Source organism: Pollicipes pollicipes, unplaced genomic scaffold (assembly GCF_011947565.3).
Source record: "Pollicipes pollicipes isolate AB1234 unplaced genomic scaffold, Ppol_2.1 Scaffold_4881;HRSCAF=5763_pilon_pilon_pilon, whole genome shotgun sequence".
In the NCBI taxonomy this organism is placed as follows: domain Eukaryota; kingdom Metazoa; phylum Arthropoda; class Thecostraca; order Pollicipedomorpha; family Pollicipedidae; genus Pollicipes; species Pollicipes pollicipes.
In genome coordinates this window covers 37,286,491-37,307,124 of record NW_023596576.1, presented here as the reverse complement: position 1 = coordinate 37,307,124, position 20,634 = coordinate 37,286,491, and the positions used below count along the sequence as shown (strand labels likewise).

Sequence of the window (20,634 nt, the reverse complement as noted above, 5' to 3'; positions counted from 1 at the left end):
ATTTGACCGCCAGGTTTATTTTATCTTTGAGGGGGTCTTTTCTTACAAAACCACGAATGGCATTGATTTTTGTGCTTGCCAAGCTTAAACCTAAGGCGTGCCGTGTTGGTTCTGACCCCACTGTTCTAATAGACCGATGACACTTTAATATACAATTTCACCAAAGGACTGTAGCACGCCACGTGATAATATAACGTAATAATATAACGGCCCCACCACCGCCTCGGCCTGGCCTCGGTCCAGCTGCCAATGGCCCGTCCTAGATGAGTTTACATAAGTGAGATTGATGGCATGAGAACCCATTCACCTGCCACAAATTGGTCAATGTACGACGCTCTAGCAACTGAGCTACAGGGATACCTCTTTGAGGCCTGGCCCCACGTGCTTGAAGCTTCTCAGATATTTTGTGATCACCTATTCATATCCGAACTATCCATTCAGTGTTAATTTTACCTGTCCGCGCCCGCTTTCCACGTCGTGAATGTGTCTGTATCAATAAGCAAGCTATCTGTTAGCGTTACTGCCAAAGAACACATTCATAACCATAAGGCACCTTCTTGCCGCGTTAATGAAACTGCAACAACATTGTGGGCGTAATTCCATCCTCGGCCGTTGTTATGAATCTGCAAAGGCGTAATTCCATCCTCGGGCGTTGTTACGCACCTGCAAAGGCGTAATTCCATCCTCGGCCGTTGTTATGCACCTGCGAAGTTCTATCGCGATGCTGGCTGTCACGGACGTAGTCAACGACAGCCGGAGAGTGGACAAGGCTGTTGGCCGCACGGGAAGCTGAAATATGTGTCATGTGATTATTCACCCTCGGCGACAGCTGCACTGTGACACGCTTCTTGACGTTGTAAGGGCGTCAGGGATGACGCGACATGCTAATCACGTGATGCTGTATGATATGTAAGGTCAGGTCATGATATGGTGTCAATACCTCAACCATCTGTTTGACAGGGCATGAGACATGTCAGGCCGGGTCATGAGACAACATAATTATGTCTGTCGTGTGAGATGCCGTAATATAATGTCAGTATGCCAATTGTTTGTTTGATATGTGATAGACATGTCAGGCCGGTCATTGGATGGCGCTAGTATGTCAGTCGTGTGATATGCCATGAGATAGCGTCAGTGTCAATCGTTTGTTTGATATGTTATGAACGTGTCGGGCCGGGCATGGCATTGTGCTAGTGTGCCGATCATCTTTTGAAATGTCATATGATATATCAGGTCAGATCATGAGTCGATGTTAATATGCCAATGGACTGTTTGCTTTTTTATAAGACATGTTAGGTCAGATCGTGAAACGTTAAAGGTTTTCACGAAAAAATATATTGTAGTGCATTTAACCTGCGCCACCTTTAATGGATTATAATCATTACGTAGCATGATAACATAACAGCATGTGGATAAGTGCATGAAAACATTTTGGAATGCATATTTTGCGGTAAACATGCGCCACTGTGGGCCGAAGGCGAGATGCGAATGTGGCGACCACGTCAGGGGGGACGCCACCTGTGACCTTTGGAAGGTATCGTGTCTTCAAATTATCATACAATGTATGAAATGTTAAAAGCTTAATACAAGCAACGTCAGAACCATGTACCTAGTGGATAAAAAACATTTCAAGAAATCCTCACTAGAATTTCGTGGTCCCATTGTCCGACGAAGGTTGAGAAATAATTCTAAGAGATAACGAGGTAAGTAGTGGTACGGTTGCAAGTATCGCGATTGTGTAATGCAACCGAAGGCATGAGGTTATGGGCAGCGCGAATGCAGGTAGATACAAACTGTTTTGGTTGACAGCTTCATACTAAACTGCGTAGGATTTCGGGTAAAGACTAAAAGGTGCACGTGCAATGAAAATGGAGTTGGTCATCTTCCATTGCCTAGAAACGTTCACGAATCTTTTGTCTCGGATGCGCCACCCAGTTAGAAATGTGCTTATGGCTATTAAGCTGACGTGCTATTATGTTCCGAATTCCAAACTTCCCTAGTTTCGCTAAGGCAATTTGTGTAGCATTTCATGTGTTAAACGATAGCTGTTTCTACATATTCTGCAGTACTTAAGGTGAATTGAACAGTCGTTTTGTGCTGATTTGTTTTTATTAAAACATGTCATTGTACGATCTGTCCTCGTCGCCTATGTTTTTGTGTACGCGTTGTAAACATGTTAAGCTATGTATCCGCTTATACCAAGCTCATACCAGTTCAGTGAAGTGGGAATTGTCTGAGAGGAGTGGATAAGCTGTAACATGGTCCATAAATCTGCCAGAAACGAACTTGCAGTTCTTATGCCAACAATAATTGGCTTTCAATACGCCAGGAGGTGCTGGTTAGACACTGATATGCAGTAAACATGGGTGCAGTTGGCAGCATAACCTGGCTTAGTTGAGAACGTTGTTTAAAAAGCAGAAACCGATATGCTGGCGGTTCATTTTGTCCGCTAAGATTTCCAGCCCCATCATTCCGAAAAAAACTACGCGCTCGGGGTCTACTTGATTATATCATGAAATGCACGCCTTCGTTTCAAGATCCTTGAGACAGATACCTTTGTTTTTATTCTGCTGTTGCAGTCAATCTGGCCGCAACAGATTCAGTCTGGACGTTCCTTGCTATATTTGGCCCGAGGGGTTGAAGCTCATTGCGGTGGAAAGGAACTTTCTGTCTAATAATATCTATAAACTTTATCTTTCAACGGACGCATCTATATCTCCATTCTGATTTTTCTACCAAGAATAAGGTTATTACTACTGTCTTATCTATGAAATAAACGCTACCTAAAATAATTTCAGTTCACTTAATCTGCGGTGCCAATATTTTAAATTACAAAAGGACGAAGCCCTCGAAGCACCTTTAAGTATATAGGTATACCAGCACCGATCTACCATCAACAGCAATGTGTTCAATCGCCATTAGGACAGTGTCTCGCCTTTTGACGTTATTTTCATTGAGACGTCATGTAAGTGGTTAGTCGGAACGTGCACCTCAACGTGGCATGATAACTGTGAACCATAAAGTATGACCGTTCATTTTGAAATAAATTACATGATTCACTGAGCATGGTGTCACAACGAACATTTAGCAAGTGTATTGATCTTAAACGGACTGCTCTTCGAGCTTTCATACAGCATTTATGATGCGGGCAGACTCTGGCTTACAACCAAAGTTTAAAAATCTTGGAGTCTACGTTGACTTGATGCCCTCGCGCCTTGGCTAGCACCGATTCTAGCGCAATGCCGGATCGAGCTCGGGTCATGCTACAGCTAGACATGCCTATACACTGCGCTACAGTTCAGACTTCTGAGAATCATATACAAAACACAGGCCTACTCACTTCATTAAACATGTTCACAAACAGCCGCTGAAAACATGGTCGTTGCAAAACTGCACATCGGTGAAAAGTATGCACCTTGCCTCGACAACAGTGCTGCCATCTTCCGTTTCGCGCAAACCAGGGGACGCCAGCGAAGGCACCGATGCTAGGGGGTGGGATATCCTGCACTACGAATTAGTTTGTGAAATACACGCATGATGTCGATAATGATACGGTGGGACAAAATCAGAGAGTGGCTTTTATGTTACATCCAGCGGTCATTCACAAATGTATAGATTAACATGTGTGTCGGGCGCTGCAATGGAAGCCAAACTGATGTTCTCGAGAAAACACGCTCAAAAATCGTAATTGAAATGCAAACTCATCTCCGTTGGCATTCTGAACTTTCTGCTATCGCTTCTTAAAGGAAGTGTTCCACATTTATATGAAGTTTTGAAGCAAAATAGCCTTAGTGAAGACCTTTCAGTGCTGTTCACAATCCTGCCCTTCTTAATACCTAAGTCCCTCCAGTTTCTGAGCTACGCGCCCGCAAAAGTTGGGAAAGATATATCGGGAGGGGGGGGAGGATCATTTCAAAGTCACATTGGCAGTCCTGACTTCACAATAAGGCCATGCAAGTTGCACCATCCCATAAATCATGCGGCGATCAAGGCCAAGAAAAACATGATTATTGTCGAGGCGTTCATATCCGGTGTTCGTGAGCGTGATTTCCAGATAGAACGGCCGTCAATTGGCTCTCAAACAATGTTGTGCAAGGGTACAACAACGTTTTCAAACCATGACGCATGGAGGAATATATTTTCTAAACAGAGAAGTGTAGTGTGCAGAACAGTCTCCTCCAATTAAAAGGTACACCAATAGTTATAGCTGAGATTGTTTCATTATATTTGATGATCCTTTTAATATATTCACGTGTGAAACACCCCTTTTAACGTGATACTCTCCTTGCGGTTGGTACGTTTCTACGGGTTCAACATATTACATTCATATCGATGTCTACCTCTTCTTTATTTCACTTTTCACATCAATCAGTTTTGCGAGATGCAGTGGCATAAATCACACGCAATCCCTTTCAGCGACTCATGTCATCCAAACACTAGCGTAACCATCTCGACACAAAAAGCCCTGTATGTCCCCACCCTGTACTGCCGGCCTAAAGGGCAGGCCTCTGAGCTATTGGGACTGCCACACGTTCGCAAACGTCTGATGTCTGCACATGCTATTTTAGTTGGGACCAAGCTGTGATGGTCTAGTTAGTTTAGTGCTGCCCTTGAATCCAGGACAATGTGTAACGAGGGCGACTTATCGGCACCTGTCGCCCGACGTGTGTCGGCCGTCGCCGACCCCACTGGACGCCCTCGCCGGCCGATTCAAGGCCATGCCTCAGCACTTTCGAACTCCACCAATATCCATTGGTTATCCAGTATGGTCACCAAGATTTCCGGTCGCATGCCGCACATAAAGGCGGTCGTATGCTGTACAAAACGTGTATGCTCCACGAAGCGCCCCTGGTAATCGAAGTACAACGTGCAACGTACAACGCGTGCAACATATTGGACGCAATTTACGTTACAGTTTAATCGTTCAACATCACTTCATTAAATGCAGAAACCTATCAAACGTTGTTTGTCGAGTGTGTGCCTTCAGGTCATTCGCACCTCTCCCAGTCAACAGCCAGCCAGGCATGTAGCAATATGATGTGCATGGACAATGCCCCCCCCCCCTCCCCCGGCTCCCTGCAGCGAGTTCTTGGTACGTGCGTGCGGCGAACGCCGCGCTGAATCACTAGCAATCATGACGGAATCTGAAAAATGCTGCTTCAGCGCGTCGAAAAAGTTCACGTTCTGGCACAGCAACATGTTCAGACCAAATGGTATTGTGTTCATCGGTGACTGCAACTCCAATAAAAAAGTGAAATGCAAAACAAGAACTGGCACTCGCCCTCATCAAACAGTCAACTTTAATATGGCTGGAGAACATGTATTACGCGAATGTAGCCGTAGGAACGCTTCAAAAAGTGGGGGCAGGCTCAGAGCATAAATTAGCAATTTTACCCGGAAGGCATGCCCGGCGATCAGGGGGAGGGAAGAGATAGCTAACTTTGCACGCTCTTAATTCACGTAACATATTTTGGAGACATTGGAATTATCTTGTTTTCTGCTGGTGCACAATCTTACCTATGCGACTGGGTTCTTCCCATTTCATCAATGTTCATCCTGGGGAAGCGAAATTTCGCGACCGGGTAGGGATTCGGGGTCAGTGAGAATGCCTCTGCCTTCACAGTTGAGATGTCAAAGTGCGACCCGGGTACAGGCTGGTCAGGATTTCGAATTCGAATCAATGGCCCCTATAGCGCTAGAGTTTTGTGCGCCTAGATTTCGCCGACTACTTTTCAACAGATAAGTTTTTGTCGCAGCATTTTACGCAGTGGCAAATTTGGAAGCTTAAAATACCACCAAGGACGAGGGAACCCGAGAGGGGAGGGGTGTCAGTGTGGGAAGCCCACCCCCTTGAACTTGAAAGCTGGCGAGTGGCCCCCCCCCCCCCCCCCCCCAGCTAGTTCTGGTGTGTTAAGAGCTGGTTCTGAAAAAGTTGAGATTATGTAAGCCTGTAAAAGCCATTAGCCATTAACGCCAAGACTGCAGTCACCAGCCACAGCCAGTAGCAAACTTTTCACCAACGATTCCCTTCCAGCCACACGGAGTAACAGAATGCAGTCATGCCCTGTGCAGCCATCTCGCAGTTCACCGCCAGCCTCACTACCACCCGCGCTCCCCACGTCAGACGCGGTAGCCTGCCGGAGGATCATCAGAAGAAAGGTCATCGGTGACCCCGACCTCTTTGAGAGGCGGCGCCGAACGGGCGAAAGCCGACCGATCAGAAGGCACAACTGCGCGCCGCCGCCAAACGATCACTCACGAGCACCGTGACGTCATCCCACTTGTCGCCATAACCCTGCCACGCTCAGTCGAATGCCTCGCATCGCGGCCTGAACGTCAATATGCTCAGAAACCTATCAACATTAACCTGAAAGTTAGACATTCCCAGCCACCTGTTCAGGTTGTGATACACGCGCGCTCTCACCCGCATCCGCTGACTGGCGTCCGCGTGAACTTTGGCCGCGGCGGCCGGTCGGCCCCCGCCTCTGGCGTTCGGCCACAGAGACGCGTCCAGGTGCACGCAACAATAACGCGCTACACCGCACTGTCCCCTCCCCTCCCCTCTCTCGCGAGTTTGTCGTGGCCCTGCCCCGTCCTTCCGCACCCACCTCCTCATCCCCCGCCATGCAGACTGCACGGTCCATTCGCTGTACCTCTCAGGACGACGGCCACGTCTCTCACTGCGGCGACGGGGGGGGGGGGGGGGGGGGGGGATGGGGGATTACTCGCGCTTCCGTGAAGCGATCAACCATTACATCAGTGTCTTCAACCTGTCTCACGCTATTTTCAGACCAGTCATTTATAAATATACACACAAATACACGTAGACGCATGTACACACAGCTGGGACCATTCGGCAGTCAGGGTGGGCTTCGAGGTAGTAGGTGGCGCCTCAGTACACGGCCGAACCTCGCACTGGGGGATCGTATCAAGTCACTGGGAAGGGAGTTATTCTGGATGGTAGCTCGTAAATAAAAGCTCCTCCCTCCCATCTCCGTGGATGACCTAAGAATGAACAAAACTTTACCCTGCCCTATGCGGCGATCTTGGGTTTGTGAACCTCCCAAAACTCACCGGCCAGCGCTTCTGGCTCAACAGACCATAGGATCTTGTAAAGATGCGTCGATGTGCGGAATTTGACGAGGCTGCTTGCAGAGAGCCAGCCGAGTTTCGTCAGAAGATCCGAAACGTCATTGAACTTTTTACGACCAAAGATTTCTTCTGCTGCAAAGTTGATGACTTCTTGGATGCCACAAATATTTTTTGGTGTCATTCCGATTAACCGAAGGCGTGTCAACTGAGTTGCTCCGGCATCGGCATGAAGTTGTTTGAGAATCACATCGTGTTGGGGCTGACGATGAACGGGGCGCAGCGATTTCTGTCCTCCCTGCTGCAGGCAAATAGCAAAGGAGCGGGCCTCCGGCCGCTTTATGACGCAGGAACTAACCCATGTGTGTGCGACCCGCAACGGCCCTTTTGAGACGCGCGGACCGACATGTATGTTTGACCTATAGTCCTATACTACCTTGGAGCGCATGAGGTGAACTATGTAAGGAGTCTGCTGAGTTAAGAGCAGCAGTTCACTGCGTTTGGACGTGTGGCCTGAGATCTTTGCGCAGCCTGCTTTGGTCACGTGCTTTGGACACCTGGCCCAGACTGTATAGAGTTTACCGAAGCCTTAGTGGCCACCTTGGAAGACATAAACTAAACTGTGTGTTGAGCGTGGTGGGGCTACAGGGGCTACCTTGTAACGCGTGTCCGGGCCTCTGCATGAAGGTTGCCGATGTCAAGGCGGGAGTTGTCTCCCGACTAAGCACCTGAGGCCTGCTTTGAAAACATCGCTCCAACCACCACGGCTCGTAACAAACCGCTCGCCAAGCTCAGCCGGGACATCCAGATTCGGGATCCGAGACGGTTTGACCGCCAGGCTGGCCTGGAAAGAGGGCCGTTAGTGTTCCGCCTTCGCTTCCTCTGATGGGCAGCTCTCGTAAGCAGGTGACGCAACAGTTCACACGGGACAGCGTATTGCTGTCCAATCGCAACGAGGCCTGACCAACAACTCCCCACTAGCCCTTGGATCACGGCTCTGGTCAACTCGCACAGAGGGAAACACTAGCCAAGACCCAGCAGTTGCAGCAACACCCGCGTTTGGATGACAGAATCCAGCGGCGACAAAGGCGCGAGAACGGTGAGCCTGACATGACCTCTCCTGAACAAGATTGCATTTGTCGATGACGTCGGCACCATTACAAAAACAAGCGGATTTTCATTGCAAAGTGTGCGTAAAGTAGCCGAGGTGGCTAAACTTCTTTTTTGTGAAACTGATTCCGTTCGGAAGATTAGTCCACGTGCGGACCCACGCAGGGGCATGCTGAGAGGATTACTCCAATGACGTCACAGCCAACGTTGAGCGGGTGGACCGCTAAAATCGCGGACGGATCCTACCCCCTTACACGGCTTTGAGCCTCGGTGTGACCGACGGGGCACTGAATCAGTTCGATGAGTGTTGGAAAAGTATGTTTTGTTGAGTGGGCGGTTGGGGTGCCAGAGGGGATCGCTTGAGTGTCATACGGAGAAATTTAATGTGTGGTGCAGGTGGCGATCCGGGCATTTTCGTCTTATTTCCATTATATGGTTTCACATTCCATTGCTGATTCTTAATGCGTCCCGTTGCCAGTGTGTCATAACAGCTGCTTCACGTCGCATTAGAGAGTGTATTGCTGGCGTAATTTTTAAGGAGGGAAATTTCACTTATTTCTTACATGATAGATACACATTAGAGGCATCTGTCCAAACTGTGAACATACTTTTTACACTGAGCAGTTGAACTGTCATCTGACATGGGAGTAACATCCTTGCAACCACTTAAGAGAATGCACAAAGGGCATCTAAATTTGCCTAAATTTGCCACAAATTTACTTGTGCAAAGTTTATTGCACCAAGGCAAGGCCCAGCCTGACCCAGCTCTGCCCAGCTCAGCCTGGCCTGTTTTGGTCAAGCATATCTGCTTCCATGTGATCTAGTCTAGCCAGGTTTTGTCTCTTGACAGTGTCCCAATAACATGGAATGCACTAGTTCATCATAGCACACCAGGTACCAACTCACATGAAAATTCTGTGTTAAGAGTTATAGATCAAAATGTTGATCATGAATGTTAGGTGTTCAGTCTCATACAGGCAGGTGTAAAAATCCACTATGATTCATGGACTGTTGTAGCACTATTTGTATTGTCATATTGTGATGTTTTGACACAAACTTGTCTAAAAAAAGAGATCCCTGTCAGCAGTGAAAATGTCCATGACTAAAGCTGGAGCTTATAAAAATGTTTCAAGTGATGCTTCCTCTTTGCAGATAGTACCTGCCTGCTGCATAAGCTTGTGATCAGGATGGAGCAGTATGTTGGAGCAACAATAAGCCTGGATTGTGGTGCAGCTTTGGGACAATATCAAGGTGTTGTGTCTGCAATAAATAATGAAGATCAGACCTTGACTATCACCAAGCCATTTAGAAATGGAGTGCCCTGCACAATGCAAGATCTGACCTTTAGGTAAGTATGAAAGCATTGATTGTGCTCACATTGGTCAGCTATTCTGTTGCACTGTCTGGTTGCCTTGTGTGAGATCATGTGGTGCTGTTGATTGGCAAGTGGAGTGTTGGAGTATATGGGTTTTTGTTGTTGATTGGGGCTTTAGGGCGCACTGACTGAGTATATGGGTGACATAGATGGACTGCACAACAGTCCATTGTATATGCTTAACCATGGCTTGTATACTGTCCCTATGTACTGTTTTGTTTTTTTCATGTGGTTAGTTGGTATCCAGTTGTGTTTTGTCTGAGTAATGTGTAAGAATTGAGTGTGATGTCCCCTTTTCAGTGTCCAAGATGTAAGAAAACTGGAGATCATCAACTTGATTCCTGATCCTAAAGTTGTTCAAAAGTCAAGTGTGCCCCTCATCCAAAAGAAGTCAAGGTAAAATTGACACTATTCTTGTGGTTTTAAAAATATTTTTGATGCTGAAAAATTGTTTTTAATGCTTTTATTTTGTGCACAGGCTATAGCAAATATGTTGGATAGCTTGGCTGGATAACCTTTATGGATAGACACCAATTTGTGCTGTCCGTAAAAAAGTATATATATATAGTAGTAATATAGTATTATAATATATATATCATTAGAGAGAGAGAAGAGAGAGAGAGAGAGAGAGAGAGAAGCAGAGAGAGAGAAGAGAGAGGAGAGAGAGGACGGAGAACGGAGACGGAGACGGAAGAACGGAGACTGAGACGGAGACGGAGACGGAGACGGAGGACGGAGAACGGAAGACGGAGACGGAATACTGAGACGGAGACGGAGACGGAGACGGAGAACGGAGACGAGACGGAGACGGAGACCGGAGAACGGAGACGGAGACGGATGACGGGACGATACGAGAGACGGAGACGGAGACGGAAAGACGGAGACGGAAGACGGAGACGGAGACGGAGAACGAGAAGAGAACGGAGACGAGACGGAGACGGACAGAGAGAGAGACAGAGAGAGAGAGAGTTTGCAGTGTGGATTGTATGTCTGTTAACGTTGTTCGTGGCATTACCCTCAGGAATATTGGCGAGCAGATGAAGTCTCAGCTTACTGGCGAAGCTCGAAGCTCACCAAGAAAAGCTTTCCAAGCGCCAAAAAAGACGGATCGCGAAGCTACTGGTCAGGGTTTGTTTGTTACTCATATTGCATGACGTAGAAATGGCGTGTGGTACAATACGCACAGCCAGACAAAAATGGTACACAAAAAATGCAAAGGAACATGCCACAGACGGCCACCTACTTATGCTCCACCACAATCACGCCGCTCACACGGTCACACTACTTTCGCTCCACCAGCTAACTGCTTTTGAAAACAGCTAAACATTCATGCCCTCCACCTTCCCACTCCCGGTCAACACACGAGGCCCTGCACATCCCACCCGAACAATAGAGACAGGCAGTACTCTGAACCGATTTACCGAGCCAGCGCAAGTGCAATGCCTGACAGACCCGTGTAGGCCGGCCAGAAGGGATCGGAGTCAGTCACCCCGCTGACTCCTTCGGATAATGCAAGGTATTTGTGGATTTGATGCGCTTTAACCGATATCATTGCAAAATATGATAATTTATGTTGCATTCAATTAATGTTTTTGTTCTTATAAACCCCTCTCCTTAATTTGCGGGGCCAAAGTTATGGGTTCATGTTGCTCTGGTGTCCTGGTGTTTTGTCGGAGTGAGATAGCTGTCTCCGAACAGTTTTTTGGCTATTTATACCGACGTTTTTCGACTTAAAATGGTATTTTTGTAAAACCTGAATTATCAGCTTTAATTTCACATCCTTCAGTGACAAATTTAATTTGGTTTACATCCGCAGCTACCGTAACATTTTTGTACTCCCGATACCAGGAAGTAGCCAAAAATCCAGCCACATGGCGGTTCTGGATGAGTACAAATAAGTCCTTCATAATCGTGATGACCATCTCTATACAGCTTCCCTCCAAATGTTTACAATGAAGGCATGAGCGCAAGCAGAATATTTATGCTGTTGACAAATCAGTCACGAGGAGGCGAATCATTAAAACCAGTTGGAGAGTTTTGCTATGTTCAATCTCTAACCTGAGCTAGGAGGCGGGCGCAAGCCGCTGAATAGTTGAGACGTTTCCGACGCTGAATTGCGAGTGATTCTCTTATTTGCATTGCCATGATACAGTGTTGGCACGTGGGTAGGCGGCCGTCTGCGGCAGGTGATTGGTTGTGTGGTTTTTTATGTATGTTCGTTGCATCCTCGGCAATCAATGCGGCTCGTCGTCAATAGAAGGTTAAGTCATGTTCAAGTTAGAGTTTGTCCGCGTAGGGTATAGGAAATGAAAGCTTTGCTAATCTACAGACCGGTGCGATTCTGGAGCTTGTTTCTCGTTTCCCGGCATTGTTCAAAGGCGATTCCATTTAACATTCACACGATTTATTTTCACATTTCCGTACATGGTTTATCATATACCCAGGTGGCAACACAGGCTGCTTGCTATTGGGCATCTTAGCCTGGTGCGTGCAAGATTTGTGCTCTTGCAGATATCAATACATGGCTGCTGATGGAAGCAGCAAGTCTCAGCTGTTGGACCTTCTGGTTTTATTTTTTCCTGACACAGAGGTAAAATGAGTTTTTCCAAAAGCTGTTTCTTGTTGCATCATGGTGGAGTACAAATATTCCATTTTGCCTAGTCACAATCCTGGAGTACAAAATCTCATGGTATACATTATACCAGGAAACGTCAAGTTTTCCAACACTGCGAGGAACGTTCGGTAACAACCGTATATGGGGGCTCTCTGACTTTGTGTTACGGTAAATGCCTGTATTTAATGTTCCGAAAGATATAAAAAACATTTGTTGTGGGACATTGGGCACGTGTTCGAACGGTGAGCTCTTACACGCTGAACTGAGCCGTGTTATACAAATACCAGTGAACGACGTGTACACGAATAGCGAAGTGGACATAGAAATTTATCACTCGCGTGATGATCACTTGAACCACTGTCAAAAGCCTGCATACCATGACATCCACAACACCAGCTACGGTAACTTCATGAATTCAACGTAAAAAAATGGACGAGAAGGTATTGAAGAGTTGAGTATTTTGAGACGTAACAGGGGTAGACGGAAATATGCTTAGATTGCAGATATTTACGGAAATCGCAAAACTAGAGATCTTATTATGAAAAACAATAATCAGGACGGGTGTTGAAGTGCACCAGTGAAGTACACAAATACTTCCCAGTAAAGTTTGCAGGCTTCGTTCCGTATCCACCATTGGTGTAACACAAACATCCTTGTCCCGACGCCTCACAATACATCCCACGGAAGTGCACCAAGAGACCACATGCAACGTGAGCTGAGTGCTTCTCACACACACCAAATCCCCAAGTGAAACCCTAGAATTTTAACATCTCCAAATGACAGAACGGAACTCATCATTCAAGAAGCTTCACTCATTCCTGACCATGCATCAGTGCTAAACAAAGTCACCAAACTTTTTATATCCCTTTGCAGCAACATCCTTAATAAATCACACCTACAAGAAGCATGTCCATGTGTTGGTGCAATGTTGATTAAGCTAGTGCTAGTCGCAAGAACTGGATCTGATTCAGAATCGCTTTTTATATTTGGGATCCAAATCAAGCTTGACTCACGGAAATTCTGTCAGTTTTTGCCTCGCTCCGAATTTTAAAAGAGCCGAGGTGGGGTCTGGCGTGGAGTGGGCTCAAATATGAAGTTAACGTGCACGTTCTAGATCATTGATGACAGTCATCCCTAGCGTGATTATGCTAATTGAAGTCAATGTTTATGGTGGAAAACGTAACAATTTCATCCATTTTTGCAGGTGCGAATCATCCCAAATCGACACGTGCCCGGCAGCAGGCAAAAAATGAGCAGTGCTTTTCGACCCCGACTGACAACTTTAAAAATGAAGAATTTGACTTCGAAAAAAACTTAGCTCTCTTCGACAAGCAGGTATGTGGTTCATTGTTCAGCTATGTTACATTGCAAATGCATTGTTGCCTTTGTTATCTAACAAAAGCATCGCAATGGCATTACATCTGGCTAAAATTCCACTTATTCCAAGAGTTGAGCTCTGAGTTAAGTTGCGTCAAATTTCAGCTGAACGAAATGGTTGCACTAAATAAATAAAAAACTAAAAGACACGGCAATGCAGCTTGAAGTTAACACAAACAGTGAAAGCAAATCGCGAGCTGTGTGCTATTCCGGCAGGAAATTACGTCTGCCTTGGCACACTGGAATCGGTAAGCCCTGTCCCGGAATCTACGTAAGCGTCGGTAAGCGTCACGCGGCGGTCGGGCCGTTCCTTGCCGCGGCCCTGCCTGCCTGGCGGGCGCCGTTTGTGTGACGATGACGGGAGTTTGGGGGCAAGTTTTGGAGCGTTGTGTGAGGATACGGGCGTGTCGACAGGCGGTGTTCGAGGAGATCGACAGCCAGCAGCCGGACGTGGTGCGACTGGTGGACACGAACCGGCGCCGGCCGGCCGAGCGGGTCGAGGCCAAGTACCGACACGACCAGAACGTCATCCAGGCGGCGCCAGTCCGCTACAACCGCATCGTAGTGCCGGAGACGCCAGAGGTCGAGTTCGTGACAGGTGCGCGCGCGCGCGCGCGGCCGCCTCGCCGGACTGCGTGCGGTCTGTGCTGTGTGCTGTCCGCTCGCCGGACTGAGTGCTGGACTGGTGGTGCGCTGGCGGCCGCGCCGGTTAGCGCAGCACGACCCAGATGCGGGGCCTCAGCCATTCTGGCGTGGCATTGTGCCCGAACGGTGCTCGGTGGAGACGAGAAATTGAGTTGTCACCAATTGGTTGCATTGTGAGCAGGCATTTTCGGTGACGTCATCTGTGAACCCCCCCCCCCCCCCTCCCACAGACACGGGGCTGGTAGTGTCATCCGTGATCTCCCCCCCCCACAGACACGGGCCTGGTAGTGTCATCTGTGATCTCCCCCCCCCCCACAGACACGGGCCTGGTGGTGCCATCTGTGATCGTCCCCCCCCCCCCCGACAGACATGGGCCTGGGGTGCCATCTGTGATCGTCCCCCCCCCCCACAGACACGGGCCTGGTAGTGTCATCTGTGATCCTCCCCCCCCCCCCCCCACAGACACGGGGCCTGGTGGTGCCATCTGTGATCGTCCCCCCACCCCCACAGACACGGGCCTGGTGGTGTCATCTATGACCGCCCGCCCCCCTCCCCACAGACACGGGCCTGGTGGTGCCGCCTGTGACCATCCGCCCCCTCCCCACAGACACGGGCCTGGTGGTGCCATCTGTGACAGTCCGGGCTCGGGACACGCTGCTGCAGACGGCGCAGCGGCACGGTCTGACAATGGGCCGCCAGCAGGAGATGCTGGGCCGCGGCTGCACCGAGATGGCGCTGCAGCTGGTCGGCAGTCACGCCAGGTACCGGCGCGTGCAGCACCGCTCGTTCGCGGGTGCTGACTCAGGCGTGCGCTGGCAGTGACAGGCGTGCATGCCGATGCTAGCGCTTAGGATTGTGGCGATAAACGATTAGCGGGCTTGTGAGGTTATGACCACTAAGTATCTAACTGCTCATTTTGTAGCTAAATGCCGGATTATGCCAAGTTTATGCCGTTTAGAATATGTGCCGGTGTAGTGGACCTAGGGATGTGTCGTCTCGGAGCTGGTGCCCATGCAGCAGTCCTAGGTGTGTCACGTGACAGGCTCAGCTGTGGGCCGTCCCCGAGCCTGTGACCGGGTCATCTGTCTCTGACCATCTCTGCCATCTGCCCGTCTATGACCAGCGTCGGTCGCCGTTACAGGCTGCTGCCTGAGAACGTGCACCAGGCGCCGCGCGTCGTCTGCCTTTGCGGCCCGCACTCGCAGGGAGCGGCAGGTACGTGCCGGTGGAGCGGACGCGCCGGCCGCACCGGCCCGCGGCCCTGCCCGCGGCCCTGCCCGCGGCCCCGGCCCCGGCTCGGCCTTCCGTTAACACGGTCTTAGAGGAGTACATAGTATGGTGCTATTAGTGCAAGGCACGCGTCCTTGCTGCTTCGGTTGACGTTGTCTTGTTTAGTTTTATTGTTTCTCTTGTTGCTTTGTTAAGGAACCCAGATGTATATAGCTCCCAGACATTTATTATTAGTACCCGAACAATTTTAAAGTGAAAGAGTTTTAATGCGCCAGAATGACGTTATTTTTGGTTAAATGCGCAAAGGTATCTCGCCTCACAACGGGATCGCAGGTTGCGCAAACGCTCGTCGGTGTCACGCCATCTGTCGATGTCCCGTCATCTGTCGGTGTCGCGCCATCCGCCATTGTCACGTCATCTGTCGGTGTCGCGTCATCCGTCGGTGTCGTGCCATCTGTCGGTGTCGCACCATCCGCCGGTGTCGCGTCATCCGTCGGTGTCGCGCCATCTGTCGGTTTCGCGCCATCCTGCGGTGTCGCGCCATCCGTCGGTGTCGTGCCATCTGTCGGTGTCGCGCCATCCGCCGGTGTCGCGCCATCCGTCGGTGTCGCGCCATCCGCCGGTGTCGCGTCATCTGCCGGTGTCGTGCCATCTGTCGGTGTCGCGTCATCCGTCGGTGTCGCGCCATCTGCCGGTGTCGCGCCATCCGCCGGTGTCGCGTCATCTGCCGGTGTCGCGTTATCTGCCGGTGTAGCGTTATCCGTCGGTGTCGCGCCATCTGCCGGTGTCGCGCCATCCGCCGGTGTCGCGTCATCCGCCGGTGTAGCGCTATCCGTCGGTGTCGCGCCATCTGCCGGTGTCGTGCCATCTGTCGGTGTTGCGTCATCCGTCGGTGTCGTGCCATCTGTCGGTGTCGCGTCGTCCGTCGGTGTCGCGCCATCTGCCGGTGTCGCGCCATCCGCCGGTGTTGCGTCATCTGCGGGTGTCGCGTCATCTGCCGGTGTAGTGTTTTCCGCCGGTGTCGCGCCATCTGCCGGTGTCGCGCCATCCGCCGGTGTCGCGTCATCCGCCGGTGTAGCGTTATCCGTCGGTGTCGCGCCATCTGTCGGTGTCGTGCCATCTGTCGGTGTCGCGTCATCCGTCGGTGTCGTGCCATCTGTCGGTGTCGCGTCGTCCGTCGGTGTCGCGCCATCTGCCGGTGTCGCGCCATCCGTCGGTGTCGCGCCATCTGCCGGTGTCGTGCCATCTGTCGGTGTCGCGTCATCCGTCGGTGTCGTGCCATCTGTCGGTGTCGCATCGTCCGTTGGTGTCGCGCCATCTGCCGGTGTCGCGCCATCCGTTGGTGTCGCGCCATCTGCCGGTGTCGCGCCATCCGCCGGTGTCGCGTCATCTGCCGGTGTCGTGCCATCTGTCGGTGTCGTGTCATCCGTCGGTGTCGCGCCGTCTGCCGATGTCGCGCCATCCGCCAGTGTCGCGTCATCTGCCGGTGTCGCGTCATCTGCCGGTGTAGCGTTATCCGTCGGTGTCGCGCCATCTACCGGTGTCGCGCCATCCGCCGGTGTCGCGCCATCTGCCGGTGTCGCGCCATCCGCCGGTGTCGCGTCATCTGCCGGTGTCGCGCCATCCGCCGGTGTCGCGTCATCTGCCGTTGTAGCGTTATCCGTCGGCGTCGCCCCCGTCCTTGGCGTGTGGGAACGCGCCTGCCTGAGCGGCGGGGGCTGACGCGCCGGCCGGGTGCCTCGTCGCGACCGGCGCCGGCGGGCCCGACTGAGCGTGACCCGCCGCCGGCCGCAGGTCTGAACGGCGCCCGCCAGCTGACCGGTCACGGCGTGCGGGTGACCGTGCTGCTGCCGGACGTGGCGCTGACGTGTCGCGCGCTCAGCACCGAGCTGCAGCTCTACAAGCTCACCGGCGGCCGGCTGACGCACAGCGTCGCAGGTGGGACACGCGCCGGCGCGGCTGACGCACCGTCACACGTGGGGCGCGCCGGCGTGCTCTCTGTGTCCGTCAGTTCGACGATGGCGCACATGTGTAGCTCCCTGGTTTTTCTTCTGAAAACTAGATGATTCTTTCGAATCATCTTTCGCTACATCCGGAATCAGAAGTAGGGTGAGTGGTTGTCAGAAGTGGTGTCTACTGAAATCTTGAGCACCGATTCACTACCCAGCATCGATGATACAAGTGACTTTGGTTCTGGCCGATCGTGTTTGCGATGGACGCCACCGTAATGTGTTCACCACTCGTCCCGCTGGTGCGTTGGTGTGGCTATAGGCGTCTGACGACAGCCGTGGCGTGCCGCGCCGCGCTGTGAGGCTTGGCGTGCCGTGCTGTGGGGCTCGGCGTGCCGCGCTGTGGAGCTCGGCGTGCCGCGCTGTGGGGCTCGGCGTGCCGTGCTGTGGGGCTCGGCGTGCCGTGCTGTGGGGCTCGGCGCGCGCGCTGTGGGCTCGGCGTGCCGTGCTGTGGGGCTCGGCGTGCCGTGCTGTGGGGCTCGGCGTGCCGTGCTGTGGGGCTCGGCGCGCGCGCTGTGGGCTCGGCGTGCCGTGCTGTGGGGCTCGGCGTGCCGTGCTGTGGGGCTCGGCGTGCCGTGCTGTGGGGCTCGGCGTGCCGTGCTGTGGGCTCGGCGTGCCGTGCTGTGGGGCTCGGCGTGCCGTGCTGTGGGGCTCGGCGTGCCGTGTTGTGGGGCTCGGCGTGCCGTGTTGTGGGGCTCGGCGTGCCGTGCTGTGGGGCTCGGCGTGCCGTGCTGTGGGGCTCGGCGCGCCGCGCTGACGGCCATCCCGCGCCGTCGCAGAGCTGCCCGAGACGGTGGACCTGATCGTCTGCTCTCTGGACGACCACGAGCTGTCGTCGCAGCTGGCCTTCCAGCCGTGGCACCGAGCGGCCGTGGCCTGGGCCAACGGTAGCCGCGCGCCGGTGCTGGCGCTGGACCCGCCACCGGCGCCGCCCGGCCGCGCCCAGCTGCCGGCCATCGACTGCAAGTTTACACTGGGCGCCGTGCTGCCGCTGGGCTACGCGGCGCAGCAGGGCGCCGTCTATCTCTGCAACCTGAACGTGCCGACGGAGGTGTTCCGCAGCCAGCGCATTGAGTACGTGTCGCCGTTCGGACCGCGTATCGTCATCCCGCTCCACGCCAGAGACGTGGACTGATATCCGGGGATTACAGACCAGCGACGGGAACAGGGACCATGACATGACGACCGCAGACAGACTGGCAGAGACGTGGACTGATCAGTCGGGGATTACAAACCGGCGTCGGGGACAGGGACCATGACATGACGACCGCAGACAGACTGGCAGAGGCGTGGACTGATCAGTTGGGGATTACAAACCGGCGTCGGGGACAGGGACCATGGTATGACGACCGCAGACAGACTGGCAGAGACGTGGACTGATCAACCGGGGATTACAGACCAGCGACAGAACAGGGACCATGGCATGACGACCGCAGACAGACTGGCAGAGACGTGGACTGATCAGTCGGGGATTACAGATCAGCGACGTGGACAGGGACCATGGCTTGGCAACTACAAACGGGCTGGCAGAGACGTGGACAGATTAGCCAGGGATTACAGACCAGCGACCATGGCATGGCAACCGCAGACGGACAGAGACGGGGACTGGCGTCGATGTGGCGGCCACGAGTGAGTGAGAGGTGGACGTGTGGCTGACTTGTGGCCATTTTCGTGACGTGGGACACACTGCTGATCGGTCGACATGGTAGTACAGCTGCCACGGGGTGTGAGGAAGGTTGTGAATGGGGCTTGTGGACGCGGCGCCGAGGACGTGTCGAGGTTGGTCCTGCTTTTGTCCAGACTGACCACGGATGTGTTTTTTATTTCCCGGGTGGATTGGTGCAGCAGGCACGGAGAACATCCACGGTCCTCCCGTTGGCGTCATGTTGACAAAAAAGGGAATGGGCACCGCCGAGTGTGAGTCAAAGATTGCAATGCGTGCGTGAGATTTCATACAAGTCATTTTCGCCGATGGTGGTGATTTGCACGTGTGTTGTATCGCTTACTCCTTGGCACATGTTTTGTACCCCGCTGCTCAAATAGGGTACTGTATGTTTATTTTTTGTCGCGATTGCTGACGTTGCCCTGCTGGATGACTTTGTATGTCGTTAGTTGTTTGATAGACTTGGTATTCTAGCGATATTTTGCTGCTTTCGTTCGGCTAATACACGACATATATACGTAAGATGTGCCACGAGGAAGAGTGAAGGTAATTTGCGCAATGGAAGGGCGTGCTGTCCTTTCTTTGCAGATATATGTGGTCGAATTAGACTCATCTAGTCATTTTCACAGCTCCACCAATATCCGTCATATGGAGCGTACCGCCGGGGGGTTTACTTGGGAAAAGACGCGACCCCGAATGGCACACTGAAAGGACGGGCACACGCCGTGAGGCATGTTGCAAACGTTTACCTTCGAGCTTCAAAACGGCAAAACCCCAATCCTCTGCTGTATATTGTGGTTTCCCTTCCTGGGATCCGCGCTGCAGCGGGACGCTGTATTTGGCAATCGCCTGCGGAGATCACCCGCGCTGGACTCGCCGCCTAGCTCGGTAAACCGGTTTATCCGGACGCGTTTCTGCTTATGCGGCGGTTCCACTGCACCGCGGCTGCATGGCAGAGTGGATACCAAATGACAGACTGAAATCCTTGAGCCAAGCTTATATGCTGACGTGCATCAATCCGTGAGCTTACGTGACTGCAGGGACCGGTGGCGATCGTTCGGCCCGCGATCCCCCCAGAGGGACGATCGGCGTGGGTCTACTTCGTCTTTACGTTGTGATTATGTGCTGCAGGGCTTTTTAACGAAGCAAGCCACAGCCTAATAAAATGAAAAGCAAAGGGCATGGGCATCACCACGCGCGTTATCAGTTTTTGTTTTGACGCTGATTCTGGGAGGGGGGGCGGACGAAGACGGGAGGTTTGAAGCGTATTGCTCCTTGACGACCCATGAGCGCTACGGAAGATGTAAATATATTTGCTTTGTGCGGCCACCCGACCCCATGGTGGCGCTGCCCCTGCCGCTAGAATAGTGCATTGAAGCCCAAGGCATCGGAGCGACGTGGAAGTCGGAATGCTGTTCGTTAATTTCTTTTATTCAGCACTTTCTAGGATTGTTATTTGGTAGCACCAGATAGCGCCAGACGTGACGCACAAATTACAGTTATTTGCAAATGTGACAGCGTT

At 51.9% G+C, this 20,634-nt stretch overlaps 1 protein-coding gene across 2 annotated transcripts; it reads left to right on the top strand.

The window, feature by feature from the left end:
- Positions 1-8,469: 8,469 nt before the first annotated feature.
- Edc3 (Enhancer of mRNA-decapping protein 3) lies at positions 8,470-19,618 on the top strand. Of its 2 annotated transcripts, none has more exons than XM_037224886.1 (10): positions 8,470-8,514; positions 9,352-9,547; positions 9,875-9,970; positions 10,596-10,696; positions 13,393-13,523; positions 13,980-14,163; positions 14,818-14,971; positions 15,352-15,425; positions 17,235-17,378; positions 18,229-19,618. In XM_037224886.1, exons 2-10 carry the CDS (start codon positions 9,387-9,389, stop codon positions 18,582-18,584), a joined length of 1,401 nt encoding a protein of 466 aa, XP_037080781.1. In that variant the 5' UTR covers positions 8,470-8,514; positions 9,352-9,386; the 3' UTR covers positions 18,585-19,618. The 2 variants fall into 2 exon arrangements, with proteins under 2 accessions (XP_037080781.1, XP_037080782.1); XM_037224887.1 differs by lacking the exon at positions 8,470-8,514 and adding an exon at positions 8,694-9,093.
- Positions 19,619-20,634: the final 1,016 nt, after the last annotated feature.

Excerpts from the sequence above, each read along its gene's own strand:
- Edc3 (XM_037224886.1), top strand. The coding sequence starts at position 9,387 with ATGGAGCAGTATGTTGGAGCAACAATAAGCCTGGATTGTGGTGCAGCT. Across the intron at positions 9,971-10,595 it reads CTCATCCAAAAGAAGTCAAG|GAATATTGGCGAGCAGATGA; the intron begins GTAAAATTGACA and ends CATTACCCTCAG. Across the intron at positions 13,524-13,979 it reads TAGCTCTCTTCGACAAGCAG|GCGGTGTTCGAGGAGATCGA; the intron begins GTATGTGGTTCA and ends GCGTGTCGACAG.